Raw genomic sequence first — 26,932 nt, 5'->3', positions numbered from 1 at the left:
CTCTCATTCTTGATCCTTTTTATGAGTGGGAACAGTTTCTCCCAGTCTAATTTTGTCTGGACCTCTCGGGATTTTGAAAACTTTTAGCACATCTGTTCTTAGCTTTCACTTCCACAGAAACAATCACAACTTCTTCCATTTTTTGCCATAAAAATAATTTGAAGACCAACCCCTGGAGAAAGTCAAAAGAACTGTGGATGCTGTAAATCAGGAACAAAAACAGAAGTTGCTAGAAAAGCTCAGCAGGTCTGGCAGCATTTGTCAAGAAAAAGTCAGAGTTAACATTTCGGGTCCAGTGACCCTTCCTCAGAACAGGTCTGTTCTGAGGAAGGGTCACTGGACCTGAAACGTTAACTCTGATTTTCCCTGTGAAAAATCACTTGATATTTTCCTCCAGTTTGAAATATCAATTAATTTGCCACTACTCACTATTTTCTGTCATTTAGCCAACTTTGTGTCCATTCTGTCACTGTCTCTTTTATTCAATGGACTTCAGTTTTGCTAACAAGCTTTGTTATATGGCATTTTAGCAAATGCTTTTCCATTGTCCAAATAAACCACACTAGGTATCTTAACCTTCTCTGTTAATCCATAATAAAAAAACTGTGAAGATACCTAACAGATTTCTAAAAAGTGAAAGGAGAAGGGAAGGTGGGGCAAAATAGCAATAGGAAAGATGGGTCAAGTAAAGAAAGTCAAAAGATATTTCTGAAGCAGTGTGAATGACAAGAGAAAGGAAAATCAAAACCAACAAAGATGAAGGAGAAAAGAAAATGAGGCAAAGGTTAGAATCTGAAATTGTTGAACATAATTTGCTCACAAGATATGGGTATCTCTAGCTAGCCAATATTTATTGATTATCCCTAACTGCCCTGAAGATGGTCATGGTGAAGTGTCATCTTGAACTGCTGCACACCTACAAAGAGTTTTCATTTCTTTCATCAAAGTTTGTAGCAGTTTTGTCACAACTGAATGGCTTGCTGCACCATATCAGATAGCAGTAATGTGTCAATCACAGTTGCCGTGGGTCTGGAGTCACATGTTGGCCAGATTAGATAAGGATGGCAGATTTACAATTGACACGTGGTCACCATTACACCAGTTTTTAATTCTAGATTTTATTCAATTCAAGTTTCACCATCTGCCATGTCCCAGAACATTAGCCAGGGGCTTTGAATTACAAGTCCAGTGACATTTTCATTTTGTCATTCCCTGCAGGATGTAGTGTTGAATCAAGAGCTGAGGTGCTGCTCCTGAAGTTTATATTGAACTTTACTGGGAGACTACAAGAGGCTGAGAATAAAGATGCTAGAATCAGGAGCAAAGATGGAATATTAAAATGATAGATGATCTGAAGCTCAGGGTTACACTTATGAAGTGATCTGTTAGCTAGGTGTCTTACTGTTCTATATTTAGTTTCAGTTGCTCTTAAAGGATTGAAATATGTCCTGACATCAGAGGTGATTTTGTAGTGTTAAAATGATCAGGAAACAGTTATCTTTTTCATTTCCACAGAGGAAATGCTGTCCTCAAATAATGCCCTATGGTGGTCACCAAACGGAAAATTTTTTGCCTATGGAGAATTCAATGATATACATGTTCCACTTATAGAGTATTCATTTTATGGTGATGGACAGTATCCCGAAACCATTCAGATTCCATACCCAAAGGTACAGTTTCTGTTTAAATTTTATTTAAATGCTACATTTAATAGGGAGAAAAATTCCCTCCATGCTCCTGGGCACAAACACTGGTGGGGAATTTCAGAGAGTTTAGCCAGTGAGATCTAGTATTGTTAGTATTTTGCTCATCTAGCTGGAACTGGGAATCTGCTGGCTCTTCATTAACTAACTCTACCCTTTCACAGCACATTATATTCAGATAGTACTTGAGGTTGTACCCTTCTCCTCCAGTAGAGAGAAAAGGTTTTGGAGTAGAGTCATAGAGATATACGGCACAAAAACAGAACCTTTGGTCCAACTCATCCATGCCAACCAGATATACTAAATTAATCTAGTCCCATTTGCTAGCTTTTGGCCCATATCCCTTCCTATTCATATACCCATCCTATTCATATACCCATCCAGCTGCCTTTCAAATGTTATTAGACCAGCCACCACTACTTCCTCTGGGAGCTCATTCCATAGATGCACCACCCTCTGCATGAAAAAGTTGCCCCTTAGGGCCCTTTTAAATCTTGCCCGTCTCACCTTAAACCTATGCCCTTTAGTTTTGGACTCTCTTACCCTTGGGAAAAGACCTTGACTATTCATGCTATGTAAGTTTTATAAAACTTCCATAAGGTCCCCCCTCTGCTTCCGATGCTCCAGGGAAAATAAACCCTGCCTATTCAGCCTCCCCCTTTCCACTGAACGCTGAACAGTTATTTTGAGAAGGCTTGAGTCGAGCTAAGATTTTGAGTTTAAGCTTTGTTGTTCCTATGGTGAACTTGATCATGGGAAATGGGGGCTGAGGTGACGTTTAATCGGGTGAGGATTCTACTGCCTTGCAACCACCTCTATTAAATGTGTTGCGAGAAGGCCTGAGAATAACCAAGCACCACACTTTCAATTTGACTCTGTAAGTGCCTCCATCCTGGAATTAATCCATGGGAAGAACACACTGATCTTTCAGCATTGCCTTTCGATTCTGGATGTTGGGAAGAGGAAGATTGGTGGGGAAGAGCCGTCATCTTTCATTCAACTCAGTGCCTGCTGAAAACTAATCAGAGCCACTGAGAGCCCGAGTTTGCAGCCCTTGTCTGAGGCTCCTCCCATTATTACTTCTTGACTGGGATCCAGCAATGATAGTTACCATTAAGTAAAGCAGGCACCACCTCTCTGTGAGGGATGCTTCTGACCCCACAATTCTTAATCCTGGGCCAAAGCCTGCTGCAGGTCTGTCAATTGTTAGACTGACACATCGACCACAATACTTGGGAATTCTCGAAAAATGGTGACATGGAGCTATTGCCAACTCTCAGGCCTGTGGCCAAGGAACCATTTACCTCCACAAAATTCCATCCTTTCAATGAGAGCCTTCGTTTTGGTCTTTGGGAACACTGCTCATTTAAGGTTGCTCACTGTGCCTTCCTTTGCAGCATGCTTTACTTACACTTAACAGACTCACTCCTGTGGGAGCAATCTTAACGTGAACTATGTGTGTGTACATATAATGTGCCTCAACCTAGAATATGGATCAGAATTGGGACCAATTTGAAACCGTAAGCAAAAGTCCCCAGTTGCTGGTGCTGCAATCCAAAAAAATTCTGTCCCCTTTGATATTGAACCTTATTTTTGCAAATAATTTAAGATGTAGGTTTGTCCTGTCAATTAAGAAAGAAATGCTTTATAAAATGCATATTGAGGAACATTCTTCATGACATAAACTGAATTAGGATATAAATTTGTGCAATACAAGGTATTTGTGCAAAATGTTTCTAACAGTTATTATATTGCAGAAAATGGCTATATTTTCTAAACGTGTGCCAGGAACAGCAAGGAACTACATTGCCGACATGCATGTGTAAAATTTAGGACAATATTTGTTGTCTAAACAATATTTTTCCCTTAAATTAGGCTGGTGCTAATGCTTCTACTGTGAGGTTATTTGTTGTAAATGTTGAAAATACAAGCCATCAAGAACTTGCAGCTCCACAAGAATTTCTTTCAAGGTACACCTCTACTTCTCTCTCTCTCCCTATTGTTTCTCAGAAGTGAGTTTTCTTTAAAATTAGCCTACATAGCAAATGTCAGAAAGCTATTTGACTGTGGTGAATGTGGCAGCCAAACACATTAGATTCCTTGTAAATTGTCCTCATATGAAATTTCCTTGCATTGACTCCTCCTTGCCGTCACCTTGTGATATTTCTTGATCAGAGATCTTGTGCCAGTCGTACTGAGTGTTACCAATGTAATTTTGCTATTCAAGAATCAAGAAATGGATAAATCAGGTAACTGTGAAACAAGCATCACATTAGCAGGCTTGGTGGGCCTAAGGGCCTGTTCCTGTGCTGTAATTTTCTTTGTTCCAGTACTGGGAACCCTTCTAGAGGCAATGGGTTAATTTTCTGTTCCCACTCTGGCTGGCAATAGGATGGAGCAAAATGGAAGTCAACAACGAACTCCTATGGTAGTCCCAGGAGTGATGCTGCTAGGGCTAGAGAGCTGCTGGCCCATTCTGAGGCAAATCTTTTTGCTGAATGAGGAGCAGAAGGAGTGCTCCAGTCAGTTAATGCTGCGTAAACCATTGAATGACTGCATTTGGCTCAATGGATCACGCAAGTAATTTCACAGATAAAATATCAGAGTTGATTATTTATCAAAAGTAACTTAATGCATGATATATAGTGTTTCAATATTGAGTTTGGTGACATTAGTGTCAAATGTAGTTTCCATTCTGGCCAGCTGATGTTCATATTGTATATGTCAGAATATTTTCAGTATTTTTTTTAACACTTTCAGTGAGTATTATCTAAGTGCAGTAAAGTGGGTAACAGATCACCGAATCTCTGTGCAATGGATTGAACGAAGACAAAATCATGCCATTTTAACAATATGTGATTTTGAGACATCCAACATTTGGAGTTGTAAAAAGGTAACTAGTATCAAGTACCATGTTTAAAATATTCTCATTTGCGATAATTTGTATTTCAATGCATAGTCATTTTAAAACATTGTTAATTCTGAATATTTGTTCTCTTATACCAGGATCTTCAGTTTGCTGAAAAGAGTACAACGGGATGGATTGGTGTTGTATGTAGTGCTGTTTAAATTACTGTTTCTCTGAAAGTTTAAATATTAGAATCCTTGGATAGAAATTCTTCTTGTGTGGTGGTACTAAAAAGGGGATATTGGATAAGGCACTTCCTATTTAATGCCATTAACTATAATTGAACCTGATTTTAGACACGATGTAGAATGAGTGGCTGACCTGATACTTGCCTTTTTCGTCAACCTCAAACTTCGATTCTCCTTCACTTATGTATGCTTTCTCTACTATTTCACTTTGTCTTGTAAATTCTTATTCTTATAATGGAAATGGATCAGAATGTAATTGTATTCTTCGATCAGTGGGTATAATGAAGCGCTGCCAATAATTCTTAAATATGGGTTAGTAATTTATAATAGTAAAAATATATAATATATAATTTATAATAGACCAAATATATTAGGTAGTTGTTTAGTAGTACAAACTTGAATGTTGCTTAGAAAAGACTAATTTTGCCAAAGCTTTTCATTTTGTACTCGTCAGGACATTTCACAAGAATATTAATTAAAGCGGAAAATCAACACTTCTCTCATGCAGTATTTGATAAGACTGATTGGCTAGCAATTGGTTTCTGACTGGTAGAAGTGTTGGTATGGAGAACGCGCCCATTAATACTTATTGACAGTTAATTGACAAGCTCTGTTTAAGTTTTAAACTAGGCAGGGCAACTTTGACTGGTGGTGGAGGCAGGTTCAAAAGGCTAAGGTGAGAGGGTTATAGGAAGTGGATGATCTGGTAAGATGGGTGCTTCTGATGGACACAGGCCTACAATAGATGCTCCTCTCTGCTATCCTTGCACAGCGCCAGTGCATGCATCTGAAGCTGCTAGGCTTCCTGACTGCCATTTAAGGAACATGGGTGGGCCGATGGGCCAAGCAGTGGCAGATGGAGTTTGATTTAGATAAATGTGAGCTTTGTATTTTGTTAAGGCAAACCAGGGCAGGACTTATACAGTCAATGGTAGGGTCCTGGGGAGTGTTGCTGAACAAAGAGACATTGGGGTGCACATTCTTAGTTCCTTGAAAGTGAAGTCACAGGCAGACAGGGTAGTGAAGAAGGTGTTTGGTACACTTGCCTTTATTGTCCACTATAGGAATTGGGAGGTCATGTTGTGGCTGTCCAGGACATTGGTTAGGCCACTTTTGGAATACTGCATTTAATTCTCGCTTCGCTGCAATAGGAAAGATGTTATTAAACTTAAAAGAGTGCAGAAAAGATTTAAAAAGATGTTGCTGGTGTTGGAGGGTTTGAGCTATAGGGAGAGGCTGAATAGACTGTGTCTATTTTCGCTGGAGCATCAGAGGTTGAGGGCTGACCTTATAGAAGTTATGGAAATCAGGAGGGGCATAGATAGGGCGAATTGCCAAAGTATTTTTCCCAGGGAAGGGGAGACCAAAACTAGAGAGCATTAGATTAAGGTGAGAAGTGAAAGACTTAAAAGGGACCTAAGGGGCAACGTTTTCATGGAGAAAGTGGTGCATGTATGGAATGAGTTGCCAGAGGAAGTGGTGGAGGCTGGTACATTTACAATATTTAAAAGGCATCTAGATGGGCACATGAATAGGAATGGTTTGGAGGCATACGGACCAAATGCTGGCAAAGGGATTAGAGTAATTTAGGATATCTGGTCAGCATGTATTAGTTAGACCGAAGGATCAGTTCCCGTGCTGTCCAACTCTATGATGCTATAATCTAACAGGTAACAAAACTGACAATGCTGTTACAGAAAAATAATATTTTTCAGTGGTAATAAAGGAGGAAAATGAATATATGCTGAGTTGCAAACTTTGAAATAAAAATAATAAATAAAGTGAAAGAAACTTTGAAATATACTTACCAGCTGTCAATGTATTTTTAATTATTCAATTCATAAAAATAATTTAGAAAAAAACTAACATGTTGGATTTCTAGTATTCTGATGCTGATTATTTGAAAATTGCAGTTTCACACATCAGACCCATTCTTTGAAGCAAACAACATTAGTTTCTACAAGGTATTTAGTGACGCGAAAGGATATAAGCATATCCACAGAGTTGCTGGAAATTCGGTAAGTATGCAACAGTCTTTTGATGAAATATTTAAAGGGATTTTAAAGCTTTTCCATACTCTTTCAGTTTAACATCCCTCCATTTTTGTCTGAAGCCTGAAGCAAAACAAATTACAAGTGGAAACTGGGAAGTCATAAACATTGTAACTCTAACAGAGGATACCCTGTAAGTATATAGAGAATACATTTAAAATACTATTGCTAGAATGTGGAACATATTAGGTTTTACCCCATGATCTTTTAATAAGTAAACATATTTGATAGAGTCTGTTGTAATATTTTTTCCCGTATGTAGTTCAACCTATTGATTACCACACTGCTGAATGTAAATCATTGATCACCACAGGAACTGATGCAAATCAATATATGGTGTAGTAGTTGGAGAAATGTTTGTCAGCATTTAAATGTACGATGAGCTCTCCTGGAATCCTACTATTCTTCAAATGAAAAAAACCCATAATCTGCCAATCAATGTCATAGAGTTTAGTTCATTTGTGCCAATAACACAACAAAGTGTAAAAATAAGATGGACTGGATTTATTATTCTTTCTCTCAGTTAGGTCAGATGCTAGTACAATACTGTACTAGGAACTGTACAAGTCAGCAATGTTATTTTGTTTTTATGTTTATCAGTAACAACTCCCAGAAGGTGTTGATATTATCGCCATTAGATTAGGCGACACCATAGTGTTGACCTTGACAATATTATTATCAACTTTAGATTACTTTCCCAAAAATATATTTTAAGCTCTTAAAAACATTGCCTGATATTGTTTTTTAAATTCAGCATGTAGCAATTTAAAGTACTTTTCTTAATTTCTGTTTCATCTGAACAGTTAACACCAAATCAACTGTAAACTTTTCATATGGTCACTGACCCCATCATTCAAAATGTAATCTTGTATAAGTGCACATTTACCAGGTTGACCTGTGTTGAGCACTGGTCAGTAATAATCCCGACATACTTTGCATTGTCATGTAGTCTAGGCATTGCTAGCTGTCTGTGTTTTGGATGTAACTAACATGAAAAGTGTTTTATCTAGCACAAAGTTCTTGTAAGGTCTAACGTTATTGCTTGTGATGTTTTCCAGTCAAACCTAGTTATGTCACATGTTCCTGTCCAGATTTTTTGACCTATGATTGACCTATTAAATCTAGGTTACCAAGGTGGTCTGTTGCATGTTTCCCTCTAAAACTCCCAATTCCATCAGGAGTGTGAGTGTTCCTTTGCCCCATTTCATTTTTTAAAATAAAAAATATATCCATTTCAGCTTTAACATCAACAATTGATCCAGCAGCAGTTGTCTTTTGTGGGTCAAAGTTCCACCCTCAGTGTCTACGAAGAGCTGCTTCATGATTTTATCCTCCGGCTCTATTTTTTTCTTGACCTATTATGACCATGTTATGACCCTATTTGACCATATTATGTCCTAATCCCAGATTTGCCAATAGCAGAAATAATTTCACCCAATAGACTCATCTGACAGCATCCTCTCAACACAGAATATTTCATATTCTGTTAAATTTCACTTGTGATCTATATGGCACAGATATTAAGCAGGAGTCATGACTGTCTCTTAATGTGGAAAGATTAACTTTCATAGAATTATCCTGGTGTTTTGGCAGAAGAAATCATTTGACTTGCCACCTCAACTCCCAAATGATGAGAGGAATAATTGAGAAGCATGTTGATCCAGTGCATTTGCAGATACCTTTGTATGTGCCTGAGCATGGCACAAAATTTCAGTGAAAACGTAATCACTAAAGTTCTCTTCCAATGCTCTGCCCCTGTTAACAATTCCATTTTATTTGTAGGCCTTTTTACAATCCTTAACTAAAATACAAAGATTTTCAATCCAGTTTACCTTAAATGTCCTGTGCAGCATTGTATATTCTATCTTCTATCTTCAGTATCTAGCTTTTTCTTAAATAATTTTTATTTTAGTATAATTTTTATTAAAATTTATCTTTATATTGAGTTTTCAAAAGAGTATATGTCTACCTTACCTTTCATAGTCAATTCAATAATATTATTTTCAAAGGATTTGTCAAACTTTTTGCTTATTTGGAAATTGCCAACATTTAAATGTGACAATTTATCCTGTAGGCACTGAAGAATATATAATGTTTTACTTGACAAATGTCTCTCTTATTTCACTAATACTCAAATTCTATAATAACAAATGATTATTAATACTCCTATTTTTGATTATTTATTTTACATCCTAAGAATATTAAACATTTTGTTTGCATTACAGTTACTATATTAGCAATGAATATCAACAGTATCCAGGGCGAAGAAACTTATATAAGTAAGTTGTAGATATAATATATGCATTATTTTTGAAACAGTTATATACTGTAACCTCTTTAGTCTAGAAATCTTTCATTTAGAAACTTCAGTTTTCTGGAAGCTTTGTAAATAGAACCAAACATTTCTGTACAGTACTTTGTGAGCAGAAACATGGAAGATACATTACTTAGATAATTAAAACAATTTTTAAACCAACCTTAAAATGTTTTAACACTACATAATGTACACCAATATCCAAGTGGCAAATTAGGCAGCAAATGACTTTCTGAGAATTATAAAGATTTATTGTAGATCTATAGTCCAGCATAATCTTAAATTTCCGTATTTCTTTTCTGGACCCTTTATCCATCTAGCAACCAACACGCCAACAGGGAAGAATTTGGCTCTTAGATGTTTCTAACCAACCTGTTCAGAGATGTTATCACAAAGTTTCCTAGCTCAGAGGTAGAGACTCTATGACTGCACCACAAAAACCTCAGAACTCAGCTTTTTCCTGAAAAAAAAATCTACTCAGTCTGTTCAGAAATGTTATATCACACCTTGAACCTCAGAGTCCTGACTCAAAGGTCAGGACACTTCCACCATACCACATGAACCCCAAGAACTCTGCTGTTAACCTGTCTTTCTAATCGACCTGCTCAGAGATGTTATTACACACCTCTGGAGCAGGTGGACTTGAACCCAGGTATCCCAGTTCAGGAGTAGGGACACTACTGCTGCCTCACAAGAGGCCCAAGATCTCTGCTGTTAGAAGAGTCGAATGAGCATCACCTGCTCGTTTGGCTGTCACAACAATTAACACTGCTGCCTCACAATGCCAGGGACCCAGGTTCAATTCCAGCCTTAGTGATTATCAGTGTGGAGTTTGCATGTTCTTCCCGTGTCCACATGGGTTTCCGCCAGGTGCTCCGGTTTCCTCCCACAGTCCAAAAATGTGCAGATTAGGTGGATTGCCCATGCTAAATTGCCCAAAGTGCCCAGGAATATGCCGGTTAGATGGATTAGCCCAGGTAAAATGTGAGCTTATGAGGATAGGCTATGGAGGCTTGAGCTGGGTGGATGCTGGTCAGAAGGTCAATGTGGACTAGTTGGGCCAAATGGCATCTTTCCACACTAGGGATTCTATGATTCTATGTTTTTTTTCAACTCTGGAGCAGTTCTGTTTGAGTCTTAGAGGGCTGTTTGAGGCTATAACAAACAGGGCTGATGAAGGAGATCAGGATTGTACTGTATTTGGATTTTCTGATGTCCTTCAATAAGGTGCCGCACAAAAGGTTATTGCACACGATAGGATCTCGCGCAATGTGCTTGGGGGAGGTATGGTATTGAATTATCATGTACTGAGGATTGGTTAGCATACAGAAGACAGTCAGGATTAATTAGCTTTTTTCAGTTTAGAAAGACATAACTTGTGGAATGCCAAAAAGATAAGTTCTTTGGGCTCAATTATTTACTATCTATGTTAATTACGTGGAGGAAGGGGCAAAGTGAAATGTATCCAAATTTGCTGATGATACAAAGATAGATGGAGTGGCATGTTATAATGAGGATAGAAGGAACCTGCCAGGGGTTTTAGATAGGTTGAAGAAATGTGCAAAAAACTGGCAAATGGAGGTTAATATAGGAAATTGTGTGATCATGCAGTTTGGTTGGAAGAATCAATAGGCAGACATTTATAAAAATGGAGCGAGACTCAACAACATGCAGTGCAGAGGAATCTAGGTGTCCTTGTGTATGACAATACTGTGGCTTTAAGAGTTGTAATTTGTCCTGGCTCTTTTTATGAAGAATGGTTGACACAGAGGCACTGAGCAGTCTGCTCCAAAGCCAATCAAGTAAAGCTTGTGAGGCCTTCGGTTTTTTTTTAAGTTGGAACAATAGAAGCAGCCTGAATGGGTGCAGTCAAGCTCCTACAGAACCAGTTTTTTTTGTTAGGTTTAGACTTCAGTAGCAGTTCCTGGGATTTTGAAATTGGATGTGGAAATTCTTATTCCTGTCTCTGTTATAGCTAAAAGGTGGGGTTCTCTTCCTGCTGCTAGAATTCCATGTGAGACAATCTATTTTACTGATTTGTCTTTGACAAGGGTTTGTTTATGGGATGTTAATAAATTGGAACAGTGAATTAGTAGTAGTTTATATGTATAGTTTGTAAGTGTTTCAATAGAGTCACCATTAAGCTAATACTTTTATTTTTATTTTGTCTATATTTTAATTATAGTGTACAAATAAAGTGTATTTTGTTTCAAGCCTGGTTGTTTGACCAATTGAATTGCATCCAGAACACAATGCTTTACACTTACTTTTAAAATGAGAAAAACTTAGGGTCTAGACTATCTTCTTAATGTATTTTGAGGGGATTTGGTCTGACCCATATGCATGAAACACAAAATGTTAATATGCAGGGTGCAGTAAGTAATTAAGAAGGCAAATAGAACTTTTTAAAACAGGGATGTCTTGCTACAACTGTATAGGCTGTTGGTAAGTCTGCACCTGGAGTATTGTGAACAGTTTTGATCCCCTTATTTAAAAAGGATATGTTGCATTGGAATCTGTTCAAAAGTGGTTCACCAGGATGAAACCTGGAATGAAGGGATTGTCTTATCAAAAACTGTTTTAACAGTTTTAGTTTTCACTTATTCGAACTTAAAAGAATGAGGGGCGATCTTATTGAAACATACAAGATTCTGAGGGCTGTTGACACAGTAGATGTCGAAGCTGTCTCTACTAATGGGGTTACCTCAAACTAGGGGTCATTGCTACAGAATAACGTGACCCTTATTTAAAACTGCCATGGAGTTGAACTGAAGGAATTTCTTCTTCCAGAGGTTAGTGAGCATCTGGAATTTTCTACCACAGAGAGTTGTGGTGGCTAGATCACTAAAGGTATTTAAAGAGGAAGTAAATAAAGTTTTGAAATTTCAGAGAATTGATGGCAATCAAAGAGGGGTTTAGGCCTGGGGTAGATTAGTCATGATCTTGTTGAATGGCGAGGCAGATCTGATGGGCTGAATAGCCTACTCCTGCTCCTATTTATGATCTTAATCCTCTTGTTATTCAACTTCCTTTAGGATATCTTTTAATATCTTTAATATCATGTGGTAAGTGAGATGGCAGTGGCGGGGTAGACAGCATTCAGCTCCTGAACCTGGGGATTGTCTGCTTCCGGGCACCATGGAGCCGGCACAGTGCAAAGGAGTCAGCCACATCCACTCCCTTTTTCAATCTTTTTGTCATTACTGTTACTTTTGATGGGCTTGGTCTTGACAGCAGTGGCAGTGGAGGCAGGCAGCATTGGAGGTGGATGACGTGCCCCGATCCAAGACCCCACCAAGCCCAACCCAGGACTCAGACACAGCCAACACAGTGGACGTGTGGGTCAAGGCCACAGCAGGTCGAGGTTCCATGGCCCAGCCGATTTTCCAGTGTCGGGAGAGATATACCAGGGAGATCAGGAGCTGAGCCCTTAGATGGTCGTCATCAGCTGGAGAGAACTTTTCACTGTATTCTGGTACATGTTGATATTCGGGAACACCACCACCTCCAAGTTCCCCTCCAAGTCACTCACCATGCTGACTTGGAAATATATCGCCGTTCCTTCACTGTCGCTGGGTCAAAATCCTGGAATTCCCTCCCTAATGGCATTGTGGGTCAACCCACAGCAGGAGGACTGCAGCGGCTCAGGAAGGCAGCTCACCACCACCTTCTCAAGGGCAACTAGGGATGGGCAAGAAATGCTGGCCAGCCAGTGACGCCCACATCCCACAAATGAATAGAAAAAAAATGTGACAATAAATGTAATCTAATCCAATACTTAGATTTAGTAGATATTAGTTCCATTGATTTTTAGTTATCTGTTTAATATTGCTCATCTTTTTAAAGATAGAAACAATATTGACTATTATGAATTCTCTGATATTCCTGACACTTCTGAAAATTTTTGAAAGGTCATTAGTGAATTCATAGCTATTCTTCAAATAAACTTAAATTCCTTTTTTTTCTGGTTCCTAAACTTCCTTCAACTTTTTTTTTATATAGGATTAAAATTGGAACAAGTTCTCAGAAGCCTCAATGCATTACCTGTGAACTTATGGCGGAACGCTGTCAGTATTATTCTGCATACTTCAGCAGAAATGGAAAATATTACATGCTATCCTGTTATGGTAAGTGAACTACAGAAACTAACTTTTGAAAATAAAGTAGAGGATGGCTTTCATGTCTTCTCTTTATTCTACACAGGTCCTGGATTACCTATCTTTACACTTGTTAATGCTACCAATGATGAAGGTAATCACTATTTTACTAGCTCTTAACATGAATTGATCATATTTTAAAACGTGTATGTTAACTATCTGACAGAGCCCCTACTCTTCATTTAATGAAAATGTCTAATTTCATTGTTTATACAGAGAGCTGATTTAATGAGTTGAGCAAAAGTGATCATCTAATTTGAAGCCATAATGGCTTTGTCTCGAACATGAAAGCCACAGAAACGTTGAGCAGAATTTAATGGTCTCCATCCCAAGGTGATTTCAGAGGTTGGATCAGGGTGGGCATTTGATTGAGTGGAAGGTTGAGGTTCTTCACCACAACCAAGCTCAAGGTGAATGAATTGGAAAGCAGTCTACCCATGGGGAGGCCTCTAAAGAGCTATTTAAAGGTTGCACTCATACACTTCATTCTCTACCTGTTAGTATTTAAAGTCAGAAGTCACACAACACCTGTTTGTAGTCCGGATTACCTTACAAAGGAGCAGTGCTTCGTAAGCTTGTGATTTCAAATAAAGCTGTTGAACTATAACCTGGTGTGATGTGACTTCTGACTGTGTCCATCCCAGTGCAACACCGGCACCTCCACATCAAGGCTGCTGGTATTCATGCATTAGCAAGCCAAGAACTCTCATCCAGGTTAACTGTTCAGCAACTTGTCAGTTTTTGTTGCAGCCTTGTGAGGCGGGTGGGTAATGGGGTTACATCCTCCTTCCCATACATTCTGCTTGTTAGAGGGAATTGATATGAGGAAGGGATGGGTCATGCACAAAACCATCATCACCTCTCATCGCAGTTACCCTGGCAGGTAATTGCTTCGTCGGAACCCCTGGAGATCTATCGGCCACTTATTGGCTGGCAAGCTCTCATTGGGAGGATTGCCGCCGTACTGGGGCCTTGATAGTGACAGTCTTTCTAACTGTGCAGGTAGGTGTTGGATTACTGTGAAATAGCATTGCCTCTGAAGCAACCCAGGATTCCCGTGGGTTCCACTGCACAAATAATATTCCAACCCCACTTTCAGGGTCGTGGCTACTATTTGGAGATATCTGATTGGAGATGTCAAAGATAATTTTTTAAAATGTTGACTTTCACAACAAGAAATAAATAAAAAGTGTAGATTTCAAGTGAACAAATGTATCTTTTTAGCTTTAATTGTGTCAGCATCACAGATTAATATCCATACTCTGAAAGATTACTGACCTAAATTTTTTCTTACGAACATGAGACTATTACTGATCAAATTTCCTTATTTTTTAAATATTGACTTTTGCATTTAAATTTACCATCAGTGTCCCATTGCTGTCCATTTTTGAGTGGCCTCACTGTACTTCATTACAGTGTTTACAGCAAAGTTAGATTTCTGTTAGTCAGGGAAAAGTCACATTCAAAAATTTAACATACTGACCAGTGGAAAATTTCACATTACAATGCGCACACTATGGCATCACAGAACAGTTGCATTAATACTTAGAAAGAAGGCAGTCTGTATTACATCTAATTTTGCTTCTACTGTCTGCCATGTGATGTAAAAACATGCTTTATTATGGAATCTGCATTATGTTTTGATAAACTAGATTATTTGTTATTGTAATTAATTTCTGAGCTGTACATCTAGTTTCTTTTGGCTGTTAACTAAACCTTGATTGATGACTGTTAGGGTGAATATTGTCTGGGGAACTAAAGGGTTCTCTTTTTATTTCAAGTGATAAAAACTCTTGAAGACAACAAAGAATTGGAAAAGGATCTTCAGAATATACAAATGCCAAGAAAGATTCTCGAAGTTTTAGAACTAGATGGCACAAGTAAGTTTAATTATTGTGCAGAAAATGTTTTGTTTTAAAACTCTTCAGTGTTACCAATATAATTTTTCACTAAGATCCAGTTGTGTGCTGGCAATGATTTTCACTTCCAATGTATGAAGCATTTGCAGCTAAGCAATGTTCCTGCTAAATTTGTGTGTGAATATTGAACAGTTTGAACAAAGATTCAGCATGGGCAGCTTGAGCTACATGGGTTTCTGTGGTGTTTCAGCATTTTATCATTCTAGATTGAAAATTAGATGGTAAAAGAAACACTATCCTTTTTTTGAAGAATTGGGAAAAGTACATAATCTTAAAATTGGTGCGAGGACATCTTAGTGTCATTTGCAAAATTGTTTTAACGAAAAGCGTAGAGGAAGTGTGAAATTTGGTCTCCAGAAGGCAACTGAGGTTAGGACAATTGAAACTACTAGAGTTTTTTTGTTAATTTGGAGTATGAAGGGATATACAATCACCTGCAATATCAGTCAACTTTTAGTCTTTGCCTGTCCTGGCCGACCCATTGTCTCTGCCTGCTCCTGCCCCACTGAACTTATCTCCACTTACCTTAGATAACAAGAGCTGGATGAACACAGCAGGCCAAGCAGCATTAGAGGAGCAGGAAGGCTGATGTTTCGGTCTAGGCCCGAAACGTCAGCTTTCCTGCTCCTCTGATGCTGCTTGGCCTGCTGTGTTCATCCAGCTCTTCATATCTCAGATTCTCCAGCATCTGCAGTTCCTACTATCCCTCCACTTACCTTGACTCTGTTTTCTCCCCACAGTCCAGGAACTCCCCACCTGCATCCTGGACACCACCCACACCCTCCTCCTCCTCCAATTCCCTGGCCCCCAAACACCTCATCTTCACTATGGACATCCAATCCCTATACACTTGTATTCCCCACGTGGATGGCCTAACAGCCTTCCCCTTCTTCCTCTCCCACAGGTCCAACCAGTCCCCCTACTGAGACCCTCATCCGCTTAACCAAACTCGTCCTTACCCTTAACAACTTCTCCTTTAACTCCTCCCACTTCCTACAGGCTAAGAAGGTGGCCATGGGGACCAGCATGGGCCCAAATTATGCTTGCCTCTTCGTAGGATACATGGAACAGTCCCTCTTCCTTTGCTACACTGGCACTATCCCCCACCTCTTCCTCTGCTGCATCGATGACTGTATTGGCCTGCCTCGTGCTCCCATGAGGAGCTTGAACAGTTCATCAACTTTACTAACACCTTTCACCCCAACCTCAATTTCACCTGGACCATCTCTGATACCACTCTTTCCTTCCTGGACCTCTCCGTCTCCATCTCTGGTGACCGCTTCAAAACTGAAGTCTATTTCAAGCCCACCGACTCCCACAGCTACCTCGACTACACCTCTTCTCACCCACCCTCCTGCAAGAATGCAATCCCATACTTCCAATTCGTCCGCCTCCGCTGCATCTGCTCCCAGGATGAGGCGTTCCACTCCCGAACATCCCAGATGTCCTCCTATTTCAAGGACTGCAACTTCCCCCCTTTGGTGGTCGAAAATGCTCTTGACTGCATCTCTTGCGTTTCCCGCACCTCTGCCCTCACATCTCCTCCCCGCAACACAAACAAAGACAGAATCTTCCTTGTCTTCACGTATCAACCCAATAACCCCCAGATTCAACATATCATTTTCCGCCACCTGCAATCTGACCCCACAACCAAAGATATATTCCCCCCATCCCCCACCCCTATCTGCCTTCACCTGCACATTTGTCAATGTGGTCTGTTGCATCTGCTGCTCCTGATGTGGCCTCCTGTACATCGGTGAGTCCAAGCAGAGGCTTGGAGACCGCTCTGTGGAGCACATGCACTCTGTTCATGACAAACGACAACACCTTCCAGTCATGAATCATTTCAACTCCCTCTCCCACTCCCACACCCACCTCCTGGGTGACATGTCCTTCCTGGGCCTCCTCCAGTGTCACAACGAGCCTACAGCCCAATGGCCTAAATGTGGATTTTACCAGTTTCAAAATCTCCCCACCTCTGGCTTCATCCCATGACCAACCCTCCCTCTCATCCCCACCTTCTTGACCTGACAGAACCTGACACAACCTGTCCATCTTCTCTCCCACCTATCCACTCCTCCCACCTCACTGACCAATCCCCATCACTGCCTATCCGCACTAACAGATCAGCATCCCATCTACCTTCCCCAGCCCCACCTCTTCTCTCTATTTATTTCAGAGCTACCTTCGCCCTCCCCCTGCTCCATTCCTGAAGAAGGATCCCGACCCGAACCATCAACTTTCCCGATCCTCTGATGCTGCCTGGCCTGCTGCGTTCCTCCAGCTCCACACTGTGTTATCTCTGACTCCAGCATCTGCAGTTCTTACTATCTCTGAGCATTGTATTGATATGTCTTAAGTATAATCATAATATCCAGTACACTTCTACGTTTACATCTTAAATATCTCAGAGATCATGCCATCAGAGTAAATCTTGCAAATTTTCATGATTGTAGGAATTTCTTTAATAATATTCTAAGCATCAACATTTCCTGTGTGTAAATTCTGGATTTGAAAGCTTAATTAAGTAATGGCGATCATGTTTAGCAACAGTTTGAATGCACTATAAAATGTTTTCCTGTCAACAATTTTTTATGTTAGTCAAGTCATTTTCTCAAATTTATAATCTGAGAACGTAGGTAGATTTTGAAGTTACAGCTATTTCATGTTAACATATAGCAACAGAATGTTACATAGTAGGGGCAAAAAGTAAAAGAAATAAGTTGCATACACTTACAATGGAAGCATAGTCATTTACTAGCACATCTAACATATCAATTCATATTCATCTTTCATTATGCAGCTTGAAAAGCTTTTAAGTAAAAGGGAAATTCACCATCGACACATGCGTTTTTATGATGTGATAAAAGATTAGGTTTTTCTTTTGCTGTACTTTGTAGCATTTTTTATGGCTTAATTAATCAGCATTGCTAATCTTAATCAGTTGTAAATCTGTCTCCCAGGTTGCCTTGTGCCACTAACCTCCACAATGTCCCTGATCAGCATTTTTTTTCTTTATTTGCTTGTGGGATGTGGGCGTTGCTGACTGGGCCAGCATTCATTGCCCATCCCTATTTGCCTTTGAGAAGGTGGTGGAGAGCCATCTTCTTGGACCATTGCAGTCCACGTGCTGTAGGTAGACCCGCAATGCCCTTAGAGAGGAAATTCCAGGATTTTGACCCAGCGACAGTGAAGGAACTGCAAAACATGACTTGCTTCTGTAGCCACTGTATTTATATGGCTAGTCCAGTTCAGTTTCTGGTCAATGTTAATCCTAGGATATTGATGGCAGGTGATTCAGTGATGATAATGCCATTAAAGGTCAAGGATCAGTAGTTAAATGGTCTCTTTTTGGAGCCTGTGATTTCTGTGCCTTCCCCGAGCCCATTTAGACTGTAAATGTAGGCAAATGTAATCCAGTTTGGGAATGATTTGGTGACATGATGCACGAGCAGTGCTTTAAGGGAAATCTGTGAAATGCATTTTGGTTTTCAGTGGAATATGGGATGAAGATCAGAAATTAAGTGGCCATTCAGTGGGAAGCAGCCAATTAGAGTTGAAAAGAGGTAACTCCAGACCCAAATTGGGACTGTAGCCCAAGTATCATGTGGCAAAAGGGTAACACCCAAAATAGAAAGTCGGTCATTGTTACAAAGCTAAGGCCGCCTGCTCTCTGAAGTCCTCTCTTTGTATGCAAGTCTTTAAAAAGCTTTTTAAAAATGTCTAAAAACAACCTGTTGCCACCTTCACCAGCAAAATTGGTGAATACATTCAGCCACTGTCCTGGTAGCAGATCCTTTCATCTGTCCTTATGTTTCTTCATCATAACTGCTGTGAAACACTCCTGAACATTTTCACATGCAATGAAAATTAGTGGACAATTTGTTGTGGATTGCTAACAAGTTTCTCATATGGATATCTCACGATCCCTCCCCTTCTAATTCCTCTTTAAAATAAGGCTTTCAATGGAATTTTCCCAGCCCTTTAAGCAGCATCAGTAATGGCAAGAAATTTAGGAGAATACAGCAAGAGTGTAAAAGTGAGAGTCCTAACATCGCGCAAAAAGAATGTGAATTTCTCCTTGAGGTTTCAACAGCTAGGTAAAAGATTATCTTATAATAAATGGCAAGGGCCTTGTTTTCATGCATTTGCATGTTGTTTTAGCTAATCTTGCCTCATTTCTGTGTAGTTCCAGATTCTCTTAGTTACTGGTGAGAAATTAGACAGCATTAATTCCCATCTTGCCTGATACGTAAGGCTGGCCAGTTGCTTTTCCAGTCCTTTCCATTCACCTTCCTTCACCGATATCTCCTGGCATGGTCCATTTGCAGCAACCACCTCCAACCTCTGACCACAGAGTTGGCAAAAGCCAGAAACCAGATCATCGTGACCAGTCTTGGATTAATTCAGGAGACACTTCAGGACTTAGCTCCTGCACTTTGGAGTTCACTAACACCTTACATTGCAATACTTCTGCCAGGTCACCGTTTTGGCAGGGACACACACATATCTTGTTCATCTGAACAGAATGCATCTCAGGGCTCCCAGCTTGCTTTCTCAGCACAATCACTTTGAGCTTACTTGAGCGTTCACAGGATCTCTGCCTTGCCTTGCTTCTTCATGCAGACTGAAAGACAGGCAGCTTGTTATTATTACCACCATTGAACAGATAAGGCAGTGTTTCTGTGCGGCAACGTGTTACATCGATGTCAAAGCTACAGCATTTGCCAGTAGCTCACGGCAAGCACACTGAGTATGTGTCAACCGTTTGGTCATGTCTGAAAGTTTAAAAGGGAAGCAGACCTTTGTTGAGTGAAGGAGAAACTAGGATCAGTCAGGGGGTGCAGCCATCCTCAGTCAAAGGCATTGTCCAGTCTCAGTCCAGGGAGTTGGCCATGGTTAGTCCTGTGGTATTGAGCAGAAAAAGTTAAGGGGAGATAATCAGGCAATTTAAACATGCATACTGTACAAAAATGATTTTAAATAGGATTCTTAATATCCTGGCAGCAAGCAAATCTTTATTAACCTTTAACTGGCAAGAGTAGCTTACAGGAATGCACTATTTACAATGGATATACGCCCGATGTTGTAGATTCACAAAAAGAAGGGTGCCTTAATTAATCAATAAGGTGAGTGGTGGAGGACTGCATGAGCAAAGTTTGCTGTAGCCAGGAATCCTCCATGAAGCTTCCTGAAATCACTTAGTCAAAATATGGGAAAAATCCACTGCATTGCCTGTATAATGAATCGTATGCATCACTCATCATGTTTTCTTGAGCTTTTAAAATGAACAATTACATTAGTGTACAGCACAGAGTATTCACTTTAATAAGCAAATATTAAACACTGTAAAATGCTACATGCTTGTTACTTTATTCATTTGAAGTCTATTATTTGAATTGTCTCTTATGATTACAGAAGACTTTCAAAAGTAAATTAATTCAAGGGTAAAATGCAGCAACCAATGAAAGTGGCAAAAATGGTATTTGTTCTTGATTCACTGAAAACAACAGCTTGATAGGAAACTATAGCACACACTTCTGAAATATTCTGTTTGAAAATTGGTTAATGTTTAATACATAGGTTGAGAGCACTGATAAGAATTACAAATAAATGGCCCATGTGTACCTACAGGGAAGTGGTCGATCCATCATCAATATTTGCTTAAAGTGAGATGAGTAAGAAATAAAAAGTGACAATATTTTATCTATCATATTCCAAAACACATTGTGTTCTTTGTTAATGGCAATTGTGTTAAGTATACTGTTTTTTTCCAGATTATTGGTATCAGATGATACTCCCACCAAATTTTGATGAATCAAAAAAGTATCCTCTGCTTATCGATGTGTAAGTGTAATTCCAAAGTCTACTCCTCCCTAAAAAATTGATGAAAGCTATGACATTTGGCACAATGCATTCCTCTCTTCATATTTCTCCTAATGTTTCATTTGAACTACCAAAATAGTGTTGTCCCCTGAATGTAAGCTTAGGTTTGTACCATATATAAGCTAAGAGTTTCTTTCTAATAATAAAACGTCTAGTTTAACTTAATTACACAACACAAACAAGGTCTGACTCCATGCCCTTGATTTTAACACCACTGCTCAGTCAGGATGATGGGGGAGAGTACAAATGGAGCAGTGAACATGACTAATGTTTTGTTACCTGACTGGACACCTATGGACAACTTGTCAAGATCCCCTTTAAAGAAACAGATTGAGTTTCTGTAATGTCATCAGGGCCCAAACTGCTAGTTTAACTTGAGGCCTGAACAAGGGTAGACTAATGGTTATCTCTCCAAGCTAAACCTGATGGGAACTACAGCAAGAAATTAGTCCATCAAGGTAAGTTTTTAACACTTTATTTTCTTTCTTGTACAACAGAATTTAAAGTGCAGAAGGCGGCCATTTGGCCCATCATATCTGCCCCAACTCTCTGAATTAGTATAATTACCTACCACCACCAATCTCCTGCTTTTTACCATACCTTTGCACATTATTTGTATCCAAATAATCATCCAATAACTCCTTGAATGCCTTAGTTGATTCTGCTTCTACTACTCTTCCAGACAGCGCATTCTGACCCCAATTACATGCTGCATGGAAAGGCTGTTTCTCATATCGTATTTGCTCCTTTTGCAAACCACTTCAAATTTATGCCCTTTGGTTCTTGAACATGAAGGACATGAATGCTCCTTTTAGATCCCACATGAAAACCTTGTACCTTTCCCTCCCTGTTGACTTCTTTGTTAATTTAGCAAATGAGACATTAATGAAACATGGCCACTAAAATTGTTTGTGCAATTTCAGTGTTATCAGTACAATACAATTGCAAATTATATTGTATTCAAATGTGGTGGAGTTCTAACTTCTTCTAGTCTGTCTTGTAGCATTGTTGGATACAAGCATTAATTTACTCCATTTATAGATAATTTACTGATATCATGTTAATTTAAAGACTTGGAAATTTTGAAAAGAATTCAAAATCCTTAGATAGCAAACAAATTCCCTTGAATATCCACATTCAGCTAATAATCAAACCAAGAAAATCATTTAAATTATTAACTCAGATTTGTTGCTTTAAATAAATTTAATGTTGGCAAAGTATTTTGAACAATTGAATACCTAAGGGCATTTTCAGAAACTTTGTTCATACTGTTGTTGTGACATTTCTTTCAGGTATGGAGGACCAGGCAGTCAAAAAGTTGATGACCGCTTCTCAATTGACTGGGCGACTTATCTTGCCAGTACAGAGAGAGTTATTGTTGCCAGTTTTGATGGAAGGGGAAGCGCTTATCAAGGTGACAAAATAATGCATGCAATATATCGAAGGCTAGGAACTTATGAAGTGGATGATCAAATCAGTGCAACAAGGTGAACAATTAATTCAAGTTAATAATATTATGCATTATGATTCTGCTTTAAGTGTCATAATTTCTTGTAAGCTTTCTATAAATTTAAACTACTTATCATTTTGATGTTGAAGAAAATGTTGTAATATTAGCTTATCTGCTTGATGAAACTGAGCATTATTTTACTTCTTTGCAGAAAATTCATTGAAATGGGATTCATTGATGAGAAAAGAACAGCAATCTGGGGCTGGGTAAGTCATCAAAATTATTTTTGGTTAAAAAAAATCCTTTATTGGTATTTTGTATATTAGGACTAGTTTGCATCAAGTTAACAATAAAGCCAACATGAATTCCTGCAGCAATTTTAATTCAGGACATTTAGTTAGTCAAGATGGGTGTACCAAGTAAGTGAGGCAATTTTTACTCTCCCTTTTATTTTCTGGGCCTTGAGAGTGACTAATAGCAGGCTATTCAACGATAAAGGTAAGGCAGAAGTATTCAGATATATTTAGCCACTCCATGTGCACAGATAATTTTGAGGGTCACTGTATCATGATCAAAATGGGAATCCTGGCTATTTATTTTCTGCTGGAGGCCTCCTGCCATTTTAATGCACCAACTGTCACTCAGCAAAATCAGTTAATGTAGCACCGACTAGGGATGATGCAACCTATAACTTTCCTGAATAGCATAACATCAAGGCATTTTGGACATTGCAACTACTTGTGGAAACATTATCACTAGTTTAACAAAATAATGTTTTCAATTTTATTACATGCCAAAAGAAAGCTGTTAGATTAATTTGGAGTTTACTGCGGTAGGACACATGTTATCTTTGCATTTCTTTTTACATTGTTGGTTCCTGTTAGGATGGAAGCACATTAATATAGGATAAACATTGACAGAATTGAGGTATGACACAGAAGGAGACCAAAGCAAAATACTGCAGATGCTGGAAATGTGAAATGAGATCAAAGCACGATGGAGAGGTTCAGCACATCATTTAGCATCTGTGGAGAGAAACAGAGTTAGTGTTTCAGGTTGATGGCCTCACAGTAGAGCACGTTATACTTATCAAAAGTTATTGACCTGAAACAGTAACCTTGTCTCTCTCCATAGAAGAAGGTTATTTGGCAATCCTTATTATATTACCTCTTTCAAGAAGCAGTTGAGTTAGTTCTACTTTCCAGTCATTCTCCATGTCAAATTTTTTTTTCCTCTTTAAACATTATTTTTTAATTCCATCCCATTTTTAATGCTATTATTGAATTGGTATCCACCTGTATATCAGGCAACGAGTTCCATATGTTACACACTTATTGCATTAAAAACCTTTGCTCATGTACCCCTGATTCCTTTGATGTTCACCTCAAATCTGTAACCTATTGTTATCAACTCTGCAGCTATTGGACAGAGTTTCTCTTGATTTACTCTTTCTAAATCATAATGATTTTAAAATACCTCAATCATATGTCTGCTTTTCCTATTTTACTGTAAGGAGAGCAGTTGCAGTTGCTCCAGTCTCTCAGTGTAGCTGTAATCTCTTATCTCTGAAACCATTCTAGTGTATCTCTTTTGTGCACTATCCAAAGACTTCAATTTATTCCAAATGTCTGGTGTCCAGAAGTAGACATGAGTCTCCAGCTTAATTCATTTGTGAGTGTGCAGGCAATTTAATTATGGAGACCCAGGTTTTTTTTTGTCCACCCATGCATAACGAGAAGTTAAAAGCAGCCTCATGCGAGCCTTGCTTTGGACTTGCAGATTGCTGCACAACTAAAGCATAGAAGAACGTTGCTCCAGCTAGGGCCAAATGTATAAGCTTAACATAGTTTCATGGCTTTTATACTAAATATCTATAGTTATGAAATGTAGGATCTCATCTACAATTTAAACTGTTTTGTTAATCTTTGCACAGACACGCACAGGTCTCCCTGTTCTTTTAAAAAATGAAAAAACTGCGGATGTTGTAAATCAGGAACAAAAACAGAAGTTGCTGGAAAAGCTCAGCAGGTCTAGCAGCATCTGGGAAGAAAAAAACAGAGTTAACATTTCGGGTCCGGTGACCCTTCCTCAGAGCTTTTCCAGCAACTTCTGCTTTTGTTTCTCATTGTTCTTTTACCTCCTTTGAATTGTTCCAGTCAGCATTTATATTTTCCCCCTATTTTTCTGACAGAATGTATCATCCCTCACTTTTCTGGATTGTATTTCATCTTCCATGTATCTATCAAGTCCACCAATCAATGTCCTCATGAAGTCAGTTATTATCTTCCTCATTTTCTGCTTAATCTCATCTTAATTCAAAAGGCTGCATTTTCAAATAAGTGAGGCACTTATACAGTACCGTACATTTTCTACTTCTTCAAATTTGACACAAAGTCTCATCAGCAGTTGATTCAAGTTGGGGTTCTGGTTCTCTGACCTCAAATGACTCCATGTAATTCTGCTGTGCAAAACTAAGTCTTACGGAAGGTTTGCAAAAAATCTACCTCTTAACAAAGTCAAGTTTTCAAATGTAGTGCCATGCCAAATTTCTCTAGTTTGAGTGAGACTGTACTCAAACTGAGTTATCCAAATAAAATAACTTAGGGAAAAATTGATCTGCTCGTGGCTTTTATTTATGTTAGAGATAAGTGAGATCTGACCCCAGAAAATCATTATTCATGTCAACACAGTGGTCCAAGAAGTAGCTGTGACACTGTCATTCTGCATCAATCCACAATGCCTGCTTCATTTGGAGGAACAGAAACACTGGGGGCATTGGTCCTCAGACACCAAGATTATCTGCTTCCATGACTGCCGCCAGCCTCTTCAGAAAAATGGAGTTGCACTCAAGTTGAACTTTTTGAAATCAAAACTCTGCTGTTTTGAAAAATAACTTGCCCCAAAGTCTGATCAGTGCAACATTTTGACTACTGAAACTTCAGCATTTGGATATATGCAGCAGATCTATGAGCATTTATAAAAGCAAAAAAGTAGACAAATGGCTGGATTACAGAGTTTCTGTCTTTTTTAAAGTTATCTCAAATATACTAAGACAATAAGATGTAGGAGCAGAAGTAGGCCATTTAACCCATTGAATCTCTTCACCATTCAATGAGATGATGGATGACCCTCATAATCCTCAACTGCACTTCCCTGCCTTATCCCACAACCTTGATTCTCTGAATCAGAAATCTATCAATAGCGGTCTTGAATATACTTGACAATCCAGTCTCAAAAACCCTTTGTGGTAAAGAATTCCACAGATTCACTACCCACTGAGAAAAATGTCCCTCAGATCTGTCTTAAGCAGGTGACCCTTTACTTGCAGATTATGCCCCACAAAGAGGAACAACCTCTCTGCATCCACCCTGTCAAGCTTTCGAAGAATCTGTTGTTGTTTGAGAGTTTTGTTTGTCTCATCTGTCTTTGACAAATGTAAGGATTCACTGACTCATTTGCACTCAACCAATCAATATATGATAACTCAAATATGACCAATTGCTTTCATTCATCTTTAGTCTTATGGAGGATATGTCACATCAATGGTACTTGGAACTGGCAGTGAGGTGTTCAGATGTGGAATTGCGGTTGCCCCCGTGTCTAACTGGACATATTATGGTACGTTCTAATAATTTTTTAAAAAATCTTAATAATTTTTATGTGCCCAGTAAATATACATATACAATTAAAACTTGAATGAAGAATTGTGCCTGTACCTGGTGATGTAATCTACATCTGATCTCTCTGGTGACATCTGGTTAAGTGGTTAGTGCCAAAAAAAGAATCCATTTTCAATTTCCTTTGGTGATTTAACCAGATAAGGAGATATGATTGTATATTTCAATAAGGTTTCTGCAACCTACAAACTTAACAAAAGCTGATGATCTTCCAAAAGCAGCCCTGATTATAAGCTTATATTTTACAAAAACAAGCAATTACATGAATTTGCATTTTGAGCTGTATACCAAGCAGTTTTTCACTTGTTTTAAGATGGGGACATGGGAAACATCTTGCATGAAAGTTTTATCTTATTAAATGTCTGAATTTTGAAGGCAAAAAATTGATAGTGCATTCATGGGAAGATCAAAAGTTGTGGGGCAGAATTTCAGGGATGTGAGAGCTTGAAGGTGTGAGCTGCCAGCCCCAGCCTCCTCTACCTACCTGGCTGCAAATTCAAGCTCAGGTTGCCCTGTGCAGGGGTCCCCTGCCACACCTACAATGGTGGTCCTGCCGCTGCAGAGAAGACAGCTCAAGACAGAAGTAGCCTCTACTCAGCCCACCCGCTGGCCATTAATTGGCCAATTCAGAGAAAATCACGACTGGCTGATGGTTGTAATTCCCATTTGCCCTCCAAAT

The 26,932-nt window shown here is 39.0% G+C and overlaps 1 protein-coding gene across 6 annotated transcripts in view; it reads left to right on the top strand.

The window, feature by feature from the left end:
• LOC109936409 (prolyl endopeptidase FAP-like) overlaps window positions 1–26,932 on the top strand; it is a 76,802-nt gene that overhangs the window by 35,311 nt on the left and 14,559 nt on the right. For all 6 annotated transcript variants that reach the window (XM_048598801.1, XM_048598800.1, XM_048598799.1 and 3 more), the window contains 14 exons: window positions 1,516–1,670; window positions 3,579–3,673; window positions 4,464–4,596; window positions 4,710–4,754; window positions 6,713–6,817; window positions 6,913–6,983; window positions 9,076–9,129; window positions 13,167–13,291; window positions 13,368–13,415; window positions 15,103–15,201; window positions 21,018–21,087; window positions 22,419–22,613; window positions 22,788–22,842; window positions 26,095–26,194. In XM_048598801.1, the coding sequence (XP_048454758.1) occupies window positions 1,516–1,670; window positions 3,579–3,673; window positions 4,464–4,596; window positions 4,710–4,754; window positions 6,713–6,817; window positions 6,913–6,983; window positions 9,076–9,129; window positions 13,167–13,291; window positions 13,368–13,415; window positions 15,103–15,201; window positions 21,018–21,087; window positions 22,419–22,613; window positions 22,788–22,842; window positions 26,095–26,194 (1,350 nt within the window). The remainder of the gene's footprint in view (window positions 1–1,515; window positions 1,671–3,578; window positions 3,674–4,463; window positions 4,597–4,709; window positions 4,755–6,712; window positions 6,818–6,912; window positions 6,984–9,075; window positions 9,130–13,166; window positions 13,292–13,367; window positions 13,416–15,102; window positions 15,202–21,017; window positions 21,088–22,418; window positions 22,614–22,787; window positions 22,843–26,094; window positions 26,195–26,932) is intronic.

This window comes from Rhincodon typus, chromosome 7, assembly GCF_021869965.1.
Source record: "Rhincodon typus isolate 14 chromosome 7, sRhiTyp1.1, whole genome shotgun sequence".
In the NCBI taxonomy this organism is placed as follows: domain Eukaryota; kingdom Metazoa; phylum Chordata; class Chondrichthyes; order Orectolobiformes; family Rhincodontidae; genus Rhincodon; species Rhincodon typus.
Note: the sequence above shows the minus strand (reverse complement) of the source record. Positions and strands in the feature narration are given on the sequence as shown.